General features: G+C 34.3%; 1 protein-coding gene across 5 annotated transcripts in view; it reads left to right on the top strand.

Annotated features, from left to right (window-relative positions):
* The window catches only part of LOC111047095, a 98,659-nt gene that overhangs the window by 63,368 nt on the left and 21,921 nt on the right, over positions 1-13,370 (top strand). For all 5 annotated transcript variants that reach the window (XR_005571325.1, XM_039428248.1, XM_039428249.1 and 2 more), the window contains 2 exons: positions 6,717-6,832; positions 6,881-6,977. Coding sequence is in view for 4 of the 5 variants with exons in the window: in XM_039428248.1 (XP_039284182.1) it covers positions 6,717-6,832; positions 6,881-6,972 (208 nt within the window). In the remaining variant the exon portion in view is untranslated. The remainder of the gene's footprint in view (positions 1-6,716; positions 6,833-6,880; positions 6,978-13,370) is intronic.

Raw genomic sequence — 13,370 nt, 5'->3', positions numbered from 1 at the left:
ATTATTCAGAATCAGCCCTTTACTTGAATCATACATCATTGGAATCAACTGTAGATTTCGGAGTCTAAAAAAATTATTTTAACAAAATTATTTCTATCAGGATTCGAGTTAATTTGTTGAAGAAGACTTCAACATCATTCGTTTCTAATAGCCAGACTTTTTATTTAACCTTGAAGCTTACCATATTATTCAGCTGTTTCAATTCTAAGGGTAACATGTTATACACTCTTAATGAGATATATAGGTAGTGTCTTCGATAGATTTCTTTGTAGGGTCTGGGTGGAATCCAGTTCCCTGTCGATCTTAAGCTATAAGTGCTACTAGCTGGATTAAGTTTACCACTTCTAATGAAAAAGATCATCATCACTTTATAGAAAAAATATAGATATCTTAGTGGGAGAAACCCCCATTCTTTGAATAATATACATGTATTATCTAAACTAAAATTCCTCACCCTGTCATATTATGCAAGTTCCGACTCGGCAAAATAATTCATTGCTTTTTTTTCTTAATTAAAAATATGATGGTGCCCCAGACAGGACTTTTAGTCCTCGGGGTACTTGAAATTATTTATTCTTCTTCTGATGTAAATGAGTTATTGTGATTTCTTTGTATAACGTGTAGTTTTATTATTTTATTATCTTTATATTATCTTCATTTTATAATGTGCAAGATTGTTGTGATATATCAACTGTACTATTCATAATTTATGATTATGTGTAATGTATAAATTGGAAAAATAAATGAATTTATTTTTTATTATTATTATTGAAATAAATATGATATTGCATTTCAGTACCGTTATCCGTAGTGTAATTTATTGAAAGAACGAGATTTTTTTGTGAGTAGTGTTAGTAGTGTAATTTGGACTCTTTGTGTTTTCTGTAGCATCATGCGGCTATAATACCATCCTGTTCTAGCAAGCTAGCCATCTTTGTATGTGAAACCGAAAATTTGTAATATGGAAGGTTCATGATACAAAATATTAGTTGCATTTAGTGATGTGGATAACTTGCCGAAAGCTACAAATACTCAACTGTACCTCTTTAGTATGACCCCAGAATTACTTTGTCAATTCTCGAATAGTATTATTCATGTTAGCTTCATTCAAGTACGTCATAACCTTGATGTCATATCAACATTCAAGCTTCTGATGCCCCTGCCATTAAGCAGACATTCCTACAATACAATATTTAGCTGGTGTACTGTTAGTCTTTGCAAATTGTCAAATAATTTCAATTATTAGTTTCAATGATTATTCATTATAAGATCGATATCACTGTGTATTGCACAAAACATTTCAGTAAGGATGTTTGCGCATAGAGAACGGTCAGCGGTCAAAGCAATCTTAGAGGAATATGATTATCCATACCGTATATATCCATACCCTTCTGAGACGGCTGGAACTCGGAACATCCGAACGCTCTCTGTGTGCACACACCCCTAATTCTTGAGTAAATACTACCGCTATAGATTAAGGCCGAGCGCACACGGTTTGCGAACTAGACAAAAAAAAAAAAAACAGTTGCATCGCTTGCACCTCCCCACTTGTAGGCAGTAGACAGTTAACTGTTCTAGTATTAATTGATTTTAGTAAGGCCTTTGACTCCATTTTTCACCCCACCCTCTTGTATAAACTTCGTAAATTGGGATTTTCAAACACCACTGTAGCATGGGTAAGGTCTTACTTGCAGGGTCGGTGTCAGAGTGTGAGAGTGGAGGGTGTCTCTTCACAGTGGCGCACTGTGGATAGAGGGGTGCCTCAGGGGTCAGTCTTGGGTCTTCAGCATATACATAAACGACGTGACTAGTTCTCTACTAACAACCAAATATAATCTATATGCAGATGACCTGCAAATCTATAAACACTGTAGTAAAAAGGATTTCAACACGACAGTAGAGGAAATCAATGACGAATTAGAACGCTTACTTGATTGGGCTAGTAATAATGGGCTAAAGGTGAACGAGACAAAGTCAAAGGCAATCGTGGTTGGCTATTCGAGACTACTGAACACACTTGACTTGTCAGATGGACCATATATTACAATCAATGGCGTTCAATTAGAGTACAGCTCAGACGTGAAAAACTTGGGACTCACCCTGACTAGGACCTTGGACTGGACAAACCATGTGACATTGACATGCAATAGGGTGATTGCTGGGATCAAGACGTTGAAGAAGATTTCTGACATTATTCCTTTTTCAACAAAGGTTATGTTGGTGAAGACCTTGATTTTCCCGGTTTTCAACTATTGCGACATTGTAACTACTGACATGGCTTGATTGCAGATGGCAGGTGATTAAAGAGCTTGACTGCCATATAACTCGACATCTTCTCAAAAAGTCCCAACCTATGTGAGACAACACACAAATTTCCCTTGCCTCTAGCATTATATTGATGAACCTGTGAGTTTGTTGAAAACTTTACTTTATTATCAAAGGTTAGCAAGAGTAGTTGATAAATATAGATGCAAGGCACAGTTAGAATACCCTGAGCCCCTCTTCAATATTACCAAATTTAAGTCCAACATGGCATCTAACAGCTTTTTTCTGTATGAGACCTTTTTTTCTAAATTTGTTTCACTGGTGCTACCCCAGAGTTCAATGCCGTAAACCAAATACGAATATATTAGGGAGTAGTATAGAGTTTTTCCAGTACCCGATGGAGTAATTTTGATTATAGTGCGTAATAAGAATATACTTTTTGATATTTTACTGATGGGATTCTCTGTAGTGGCACGAAAGTGAGCTTGCTGTCTAGAAGCATTCCAAGTATTTTCACTACATTTGAACTGTAATCAGCTGGGGTCGATGACTCCCAGAATTCTATTCTCTTCTGGTGGGGTTGGACTGTGCAAGGCGCTGGTTGAATACAGTGAGGACGACAAGAAGATTTTAACACCGATTTATTCCACAGAATCAAATAAGAACAAGTGACAACCCGACAAAATGAAAATAAAAGTATTCCTAAATCTCAACACAAAATATGGCAACAACAGTATTAACAAATTCATTCCACAAAACTCAAAGAGGAACAAGTGGCAACACGACAAACTCAAAATAAGAAAATATTCTTAAATCTAAACACATATTATGGCAAAAATAGTATCAAAGATTTTATTCCACATAATTTAAAGAGGAACAAGTAGCAACACGATAAACTCAAAATAAAAATATTCTCAAATCTAAACAGAAAACACTAAGATCAATCTCGGGGCATTGGCCGTGCAGTATAGGACATATCAACGGTCTCGAAAATTGTAAAATGGTTGGCGAGTGGCTTTCCAACAATAATAGGTAATCTCTTAACTCAATAGACTAAATAAATGAATAAATTCAAAATAGTAATAAATTAAGTCTATAATAATAAAATTAACTTTATAGTCAAAACTTCAGTTACTAGTGAAGTTCACTCAAACAAATCAAAATGGAAGATCAAAGACAAAATTCGTAATTCAATTAATCATATAAATAAATAATTAAATTAGATTTATAATCAAAACTTCAGTTATTGGTAAAGTTCACTCAAGAAAATCAAAATGGAAGATCAAAGACAAAATTCGTAATTCAATTAATCATATAAATAAATAATTGAAGTTGAAGCTATTAGAATTAATAATTTAATGGGACTCAAGTAAGGAACTCAAGCCAAGAACTAATAATTTCAGCTCAATAATTCAATCTGACACAAATAAATCAATCAATATTGGTCAATAAGAACTATGAATTTTGGTACGTTTAGAAAGAAAAATAAATCTAATTATGATATGATATTAGTTTAAACCACAGTAGGTTAAACTAGAAGTTTATGTAATAAATACTAAATAAATTTTATGTAATAAAACTAGTAGCTCGAATTAATAAGGATTGGTCAATCAGAACTATGAATTTCGTGTGATCAGAAAGCAGAATAAATCTAATACACGCAGCAAATAAGATGATATTAGTATGAACAACAGAAGGTTAAACTAGTAGCCCTTCCTGAGTGCTCTCTCCCCAAAGGGAGAATTGGATCAATAATATATAATATCATATCAATAATAATACTTGATTAAGAAGTAGTAAATATACTGTGACAAACTATCTTCTCTGGGAGTATCGGACTTATCAAAATTTAAAGTTTGTTTTGATTATTAATAATTCAATTTAATGATAATGAAGATAATGTCTATTCATTTATCAATCCGCTCTTTACTTTGGCTTTTTTTTGGGACTACACACCAAGTCCCTAGTTGAATCAATATAAAAGGTGAGACTTTACAAAATCCAACTAATGAATTAGCTTATGATTTAGAATGCCATCAACTACACAAAAGGAAAAAAGTTACTTATAATTTAGAGCGTCATTAACATCACAAAATGGAAAGATAAATTAACTATTAATTTAGAACATCATTAACTACACAAAATGGGAAAATAAATAAACCTATGATTTAGGACATCATTAACCACACAAAATGGGGAAATATAATTAACCATTAATTCAAAACGTTATTAATTACACAAAATGAAAAAAGTTACTTATAATTTAGAGCGTTATTAACATCACAAAATGGAAAGATAAATTAACTATTAATTTAGAACATCATTAAATACACAAAATGGGAAAATAAATAAATTAACCTATGATTTAGGACGTCATGAACCATACAAAAAATGAAAAAATAAATTAGCTTGTTAACTGTCAGGGGTTGGATTTACAATAAATTTATCATTTCTTAAAAGACATTGAAAATTATATCTAGCTCAAAAGCATTGAAAACAAAACCGACTTTCACCGAAAAAACTTTTATCTAGAGATGAGGTATTTCTTGACCTCACTAGTTACTTTAACAGCTCTCTGGAAGACAGCCTAGGCCTTTGCTGGAGGCAAATAAGAACAAATTTAGTGTCGAAAATATAGAAAATACAAATAAAACTTTACTCCTCTCACAACAATACAAAAGAGAAGGTGATTATGATTTTAAACAGGACAACCTTGAGGAGGATGGATGGAAAGACTATTAAGCATCAGCTACAAATATTCAAATACTCAAATCCAAAAGAATAATAAATTATAAATGAACTTAGTTTATCTATGGTTATATTAACGATGTGCTAACATTGAATACGCTTGACTATTAATCAGTTACTTAATCTCTGTGTCTCAGGGTTTCGAGTAGGCAGAAGGCCTCCTCCAATAGGGCTTTTAAAACTTGAAAAATATTTGAAAGATTTTAAGTAAATTTGAAAGAGGAAATTACAATGATTAAACTGGACTGGTCAAAATGAAACAATGGGTGGCTCAAGCTTAATAATGAATTAGGGACTCACCAGCCACAATGTACACCCTCACAGTTGTCCACTCCATCCTCCCGTGGTCGCTGCTTCTTGGTCTTCTTCAGGTGACGGTTGGAATTAGAATCATCGGTTAGGGTTCCCGAATCAATCAAGAAACCTCGTATTTGTCGTCATCACCGAACAACGGCTAACTCCCCACTCAACAGAAATTGCCAAAATGGTACGATATCGTACGATATTGGAACAAGAATCAGTGACCACAGAATGTGACATGGGATTACACAAAAGTGCATTGTGACAGGCTTTTAGGAATACAATGTGTAATTATGGACTGCTGGCTAAGCAGAGCATTGCCAAAATCTTGAATTCCAACAATTAAATTTTCTAATTAAATAGTCAAGCTACATTGTCTGATTCAATGAAGGAGTTTCATTGAGGTAGAATTAGTTCATAGTTATCCAATACTGCTCATTCAGCGACTATGCAAAATCATGCGATAAATTCAGATCAGTTAATTATTCCATTGATTGTGAAATAATTTTCCTAAAGCAGTCTACAATTTTTCTTTCGGCCGGTAGCATCATATAAGGTACAATGAGTCAGCAGTAGCTACAGTTGGCATTAATACAATACACCTCTTACATGCTAATGAGCTTGTTTCATATTTAATCTAAAATACCTCAATTGTAACCACATATATTACAGAACTTTCTATAGGTTGAGATTCAAGAACATTGGCTGAAAGATCTAAGGCATTCTAATTTTCGAACATTATTCACACTAAGGTTGATATCACTGAAATACTGGGCCACATTATTGCTATTTAGATTCATGTTCACCTCAAGACACTATCAAGACAAGTCAATTTCAAGACATTTATTAGACACTTGATTGATTTACAATTTTCAATACACTTTCAATTTTCAAGACACTTATCGTTGAACATTAGAGTGGTATCATCAGCATACAACTTAATCGGGAATTTGTCTCCATAGCGATATTGGATATCATTAATGTATATTATGAAAAGACGGGGCCCCAATATAGATCCTTGAGGTACCCCTGTAATTTTTGTTTTAATGAAAAGCTTATAAACTGAAAAGTAAGCAAGCTCAGGCGTTCGTCTTGAGTGCAGAAGGGTTCTAATCACTGAGTTGATGTTTGGAATTCATCATCTATATCTCCATAGACAGCCAGGCGGGATTGAACTGGAGCAGGCAGAACATGATAGTTCAACGTATTTGCTGTCCAACCATCTACATTATCTTCGCTTTTCATCTCGGGTTTTATTGTTTGGCCTTCTACACTGCAGGGTGCAAATGATTCTAATGTTTTCAGATATAACTGTATGGAAGTCAAGATTTATGCATCAGATACTACCGTTGGAAGGGTGGCCACTTGTAGAATAGACTCTTCTCAATTAATTTTTGTTGTAGGTCCAAGTCTTCCAGGAAAGTTTCGTTTGGAATTGTGCGCAGCAAGAAGGGAAATAACTTGATACAAACGAATAAAGGACTTTATCATCTTGTTGGCGAAATTAAGAAAAACAAAGGTACTGTAATTGCTTGTTCTGTTAGTAGAAATATTAACTTTTTCACAGATTTGCCTCACGAAGTCTGTCAACGATTCAAGAACGATTTCCCACGGACATGGAAAAAAACTCTCAATGAGTCTGGTGTTTTCAATAATTGATTCAGGTAAATAAAAATGCGTTACTTGAATGTTTTAGTTGTTAACTTAGTGTCTGCCATTTTCATTATTAGAAACTTATCCTTACTTAAAACATTTTATCAAGGACCGACAGTTCGGAAACTCTTTTGATGTATATGTGTGTCTGCTTTATGAATATACAATATTAAATTCTACCTTCCCTTATGTTGTAATTTTTTAGTATTTTGGCTTTTTGTTGATAATGTAAACTGAACATTAGTGAGATTGAATCGAATTTAAACATCGTTACTGGATACACATACAGGTTAGTTTGATAATGCCATCATAACAGAAACTTACTCAATTCATGAACTTTGAATTGGTTTGAGAGAAATTGCATCTGATGGGTCAAGCCCACTCCAGATGTCATATTTTCTGATCTAGAGAGCTGACGTTTTCCTCATCAAAAGCTTCTTTTGTTGAGATCACTGATTTGAAGATAACTTGCCTTCTGCACTCTCTCTATGTGTAACCATATCTAAATTGGGGAGAGGAATAGCACAAGGTTACCTTATTTTTCCTCTCCCTATCATTTACAGGGTGATTCATAATTATGGTAAAATATTTCAATACGTGATAGTAGAGGTAAAAAAAAGAAAAAAGTTCATATAAACATATATCCATAAACGCTTCATTAGCGAGCTATACAGGGTGAAAGATTTCGCCCGGAATTCAGTTACTCTGGTGAAATACACCGATGCTGAATTGTTTGGCGACTAGTTTTTGAGAAGCTTATGCTGGATTCATATGGAAAAATATCTGAAAAATTGAATAAAACTAGTCTGGAAGCTGTAGTGTGAGTAGTTTTTGAGAAAAAAGGTAAAATATGCAAGAAATCGAAGTAGAAAAACACAGACTTCTACGTTTGATGCCCAATAACTTTCTTTAATGACCAGTAAACATATGATTTTTTGAAATAACAATTACAGAGAATTCAATTCTGAAAAGAATGATGTAAGCTGTGTGAACTAAATTTAAATCCGTAATCAGACCTCCGTAGAGTGCAGATCGTAGCGAATAATTAGTGTAGAGTAGTATTAGTAGTGAAAGTGGAACAAGTTGTGTCAACACCAACAACCAGCAGTCTACTCAGCAGTTTTTCACAGTGAAAACTACTCAACGTTTTTTTTCTGAGTGAAAAGTGTGTCACCAAATTTTTCGTTTGAACATTGCTCTCTTTAAAAATTAGGTTCTGTTTCTTTAAAAAAACATTATCAAACTATCAATAAATTATGGTGTTTTGGATCTATCAGCCTTAAGATAGGCTGATTCATTCGCCAATAAATACGCCAACAAAACTACCACCATCCGCGCAGCTAGAATACGAGGAAGAGGAGGAAAAGGATGAAATGAATATGCCTCCCGAATTGCCACCGAAAAGTAAAAACGATAGCGGAATACGTTTCGAGGTACGTTCTCTTAAAAATATACAAGAGAAATTTCTGAAATGGGGGAGTGAAATTATCTTGAAAAAGAAAGTATCCAGAGAGGACTATGATTCGTTTTTAAATATGTGCAATGAACTTAACATAAGTATCGAAAGAATAGACGTTAAGCAACATATACAAGATAACAACGCGGTAATGTTTGGAAAAATTCACACTCTGGAGCAGAGTGTGAATAAACTAGCAAGTGAAGTTGCAAAAAGCCACAACAAGCCGATCTCATTTGCTGAGGCCGTGCAACTGCCAAAGAAGAGGACCGCACCTTCTACATTATCGAGTGCCGCCTCCACTGCTGCAGCCAGGGAGTCTCCGCCCCGGACCAAGAAGCTGTCGCCCAAGGAGAATGTGATCATCCTGAAGCCAGCAAAAATAAATGGAACGGAAAAGGAACAAAGCGGAAAAATTCGAGAAACAATAAAGAAGAACATCACCCGTGAACAAAATTTGAACATTAAAAAAGCTGTTGATGTCCGTGGTGGGGGTGTGCTGTTGGTGCTTCACCCAAGGGCCAATAAGGAAAATGTTTTGGGTGATAAGGTCCTGCAACATCCAAACATAAAGGTAAGCGAGCCACAATCCAAATTGCCAAGAATAATTCTGTATCACGTCGCTGCAGATATAACTGCTGCTGAATTGGCAAACGATGTGTATGAGAGAAATCTCGAGTCATCGTCACTGAGTAGGGAAAATTTCTTGAAAAACTTTAGGCCGATTTTTAAAATAGGACCGAAAAACAAAAACACCGTGCACTGGGTAGTGGAGTGCACTGGTGAATTAAGAAAAGAATTTATTAACAAATCGCGGATTGGTATTGATTGGAGGGTGTGCCGAGTTGGAGACTATGTTGCCGTCTCTCGTTGCTTCAAGTGCCAAAAAATTGGACATATCAGTAAGCATTGCACTCAAGCACAAAACACCTGTGCTCACTGTTCCACTACAGGACATGATGTTAAAGAGTGCCCTAATAGAGACAAAAAGCCCTCATGTTTAAATTGCCGCAATGATAAAAAAGCTTTCGATCACAAAGTAGGTGACAGAGAGTGCCCTTCCTATCAAAAAGCGTTACAACAAATAATTGATAGAACTGATTATGGAATCTGAAAGAAAAATATTCAATATACTGAGGATAAATAAAAATAATAGTGATAGTAAAATCAAGCAATCAACCCAACAAAAAATGATTACTTTAAATTCCATCCTTAACAAAATTGATAGTTTCTACGTAACAACTAATACTGATAAAAGTAAGATAAGTCTGGTTTATAATTTTGGTGAGAGGGTTGATGTTATGATATCTTTTACAAAAATAGGAAATAGTATTAAAACATCCAAAGGACTCTCTCTGCTTAGAAATAAAAAATATTTCTCTCTTGAAGAATGGAATCACCTGAATGTGTTACGAGATTCTAATTGTATAAGAGTTTTGTTTTCTGATAAAAACATTCCTATTTTCATATTAAATGATGGTGAAAATGGGGTACTTATTGATCTTTTGAATAGAATAAATGATTGGAGTAAATTCAATTACCCTTTGATTATAGGAATTAATTCTTTTAACAATCTTGGTGAAACTTATTTTGATATTCCTGCCACTGAACTCTTGAGTACTGTCATAGGAGCTAGAGATTTGAAGTTTATTTTTTATTATCGAGGTTATTGTGAAATTAATTTTCTTAATATACCTAAGCTATCTGATAGTTCGGGAGTTGAGTACCCTGTAGGATTCTTTGAAGGTAATAATAAACGTGAAGCATTCATAAACTCTATGATTGAATTACGGACTCTACTTCAAAACACTGATAACGAAAATGCTAAAATATATAAAAATATTCTTCTTAGGATCACGCATAGAAACATGTCAATATCAGGTGATGAACTAATAAGCGTTCTGAATAACAATATGAACATCTATGATAATAATTTGAAAAGATTCCTATTCAAAACAAACTCTAAATACCGAATGGGATATTGCTTGGAGCAGGGTGGAAGTTACGTAGAATTTCAAGAGGATACTTTAAAATTCTCTACTAAAGAACGATATGTTTTAGTCACACGTAATACTACACTTATGCTGAATAGCGAATTAATAAAAACTATAAATAGAATAACTCTTCATGAGTGTAAACTTCCTAAAATAAAGTGGTATGACGGTGTTCCCGGCTGTGGTAAATCTTACTTTATAGTCTCGCATCATGAGCCTGGCAAGGATCTAGTACTCACTCAAACACGGGCAGGTATTAAAGCAATCCGTGAAACTGTCATTGAAAGGTATGGTCGAAAACATTGTAATCGTCTTAAGCTTGATTACAGAACAGTTGGCTCATATATAATAAATCATAATCAGAATAAAACATACGATAGAGTTTTTATTGATGAAGCTCTACTTATGCATGCGGGTTACATCGGGTTTATTGCTAACTTGAGTAAGGCCTCAGAAATGATTGTTGTTGGTGACGCAAACCAAATACCCTATATTGAGAGAAGTAATTATGCCACAAGATGGCATAAAATTTCAGAATTCTGCGAACCTTTTACAAAGCAAACGGTAACTCGTAGATGTCCTATCGATGTTTGTTTTGTCCTTTCCACTGTCTATGAAAATATTACGACGATTAATGAAAGAGCTATCTCAATTCTGCCTACTTACAGAAATGGGGGATACCATCTGATACAACCCGACACTTTGATATTGACATTCACCCAAGAGGAAAAACTTATGGTGGGTGATACTATAAAGTGGAGAGAGGATGTTGCACTTCACACAATCCATGAAGCACAAGGGCTAACTCATAAAAATGTTATTCTAATCAGAATTAAGTACAAGGAGAATGAAATCTATAACAGCATGCCCCATGCGATTGTCGCTTTGTCTAGACACACTGAAACTTTCAGGTATTTAACAACCAGTCTAGTAGATGATGCTGTGGACAAACTAATTAAGAAACTTAAATTCATAGATAGTGAGGGGCTTGTTAAATGGAACAAGGAAAAGAGAAGTGGACCTGATGATATAAGTTATGAGTGACTCTGAAGAAGTTCTGAATATTTTAGAAACAGAAAATGAAACAGATGTAATCGACGATTATTTGAACTATCATTTTCTCGAGGACAGAAATAAAGATGCTGAGTGTTTCAATATTATGTCTATGAATATACGTAGTTTGAATGCTAATTTCGATCAGTTCATTTGCTGCCTCAATGAATTGAAAACTGATATTCACATTATAATATTAACGGAGACCTGGTTGACTGCAGATATGCCGTTCATTTTCAACATTCCTGGATATACGGCAATAAATAAGTTCACTAAACAGAATAAATGTGATGGATTATGCATGTACATAAAAGATTGTATAAGATTCAATGAAGTTTCACTCGATATTACTGATGCTAATGTAGTTAGTGCTGACCTAAGAATTGATGATTTTATTGTGAAGGTGATTGGGGTTTATAGATCACCAAGTAATCAAAATATTGATAATTTTCTTAATAGTCTGAGTAATGAAATCAGTAATATTCCTAATGGAATAAATGTATGTGTGGCGGGAGACATGAATATAAATACACATTCAACTAGTGTTCCTGTTCAAGATTATCTGCATATTTTCAATAGTAATGGCTATAAGTCTTACATAACTGGTGATACCAGAGTAACAACCACAACAAATTCTTGCATTGACCACATTTTTTATAAAAATTCAGGCAACCATCCTATGTCCATTAAAGGAGCAATATTTAGGACAACCATAACTGACCACTACGCGGTTGTACTGAACTTGGTGAAGGTTCCTATCAATAAGAATAATAGAAAAGTATTGATAAACACATTAACTAGAACCAACTATCATGCACTATTGGAACGCATAAGGAATGAAGATTGGGAAGAAATCTATACCGTGAATGGAAGCATTGACACTATTATGAATAAATTTGTCGATCGTTTGACCAGTCTCATCAACCAATGCAGAAAGGTAAAAGAGATACCTAACAGACTTCGTCCCCTGAAGCCCTGGATATCTGAAGGCATCATAAGATCAATAATCACGCGGGACAAAATGCATTCTAGACTCAGAAGAGATCCTAATAACAATATATTAAAGAATGAATATAAAGTTTATCGTAATGGTTTGAATAAGATCATAAATCATGCAAAGGAAGTCTACTATAAAGGGAAAATTGAAAATTGTAATAACAACAGCATGAAGTTGTGGAAGTGCATAAACGAAGTTATAGGTGAGGACAGTATCAACGACAAGAGTACTGAACTTGATGCTCAATCCCTCAACAATTATTTCACAAATGTGGGTAAATTACAAGCTCAAACTATCAATATCCCTGATAATACTGGTGATCGATTTCCTGAAATACAGATCGATAACACGTTTTTTATGAGACCAACGTGCCCAGTTGAGGTTGAGGCAACTATTAAAAATCTAAAGAACAACTGCAGTCCTGGTATTGATAGTCTAGGTAATATTACGCTGAAGAAAATAGCCAATTTTATATCTCAACCTCTCTCTTTCATTTTTAATAGATGCTTTGAGGAGGGATATTTTCCTGAGCACCTCAAGTCAGCCAAAATAAAACCTCTATTCAAACAAGGTGACCCGACTAATCCCTGTAATTATAGACCGATTAGTCTTATCAGCAACCTTGCTAAAATAATGGAGAAACTTATAAAGTCAAGAGTTGTTTCTTTCTTGAATCTTAACAAAATAATCAACAAGAACCAATTCGGTTTCCAAAATGGTAAAAGTACATCTGACGCTCTAATAAAATTCGTCAATACTTTATCTGATAAAATAAACTCCAATAAGAAAACTATTGCAGTCTTCCTGGATATACGCAAAGCTTTTGATACAATACCTCACAATACTTTGTTCAATAAACTGGAGTCCTATGGTTTCAGAGGAGTCTCGCTTAAATTGTTCAAAA

Source organism: Nilaparvata lugens, chromosome 5 (genome assembly GCF_014356525.2).
Source record: "Nilaparvata lugens isolate BPH chromosome 5, ASM1435652v1, whole genome shotgun sequence".
Classification (NCBI taxonomy): Eukaryota; Metazoa; Arthropoda; class Insecta; order Hemiptera; family Delphacidae; genus Nilaparvata; species Nilaparvata lugens.
Note: the sequence above shows the minus strand (reverse complement) of the source record. Positions and strands in the feature narration are given on the sequence as shown.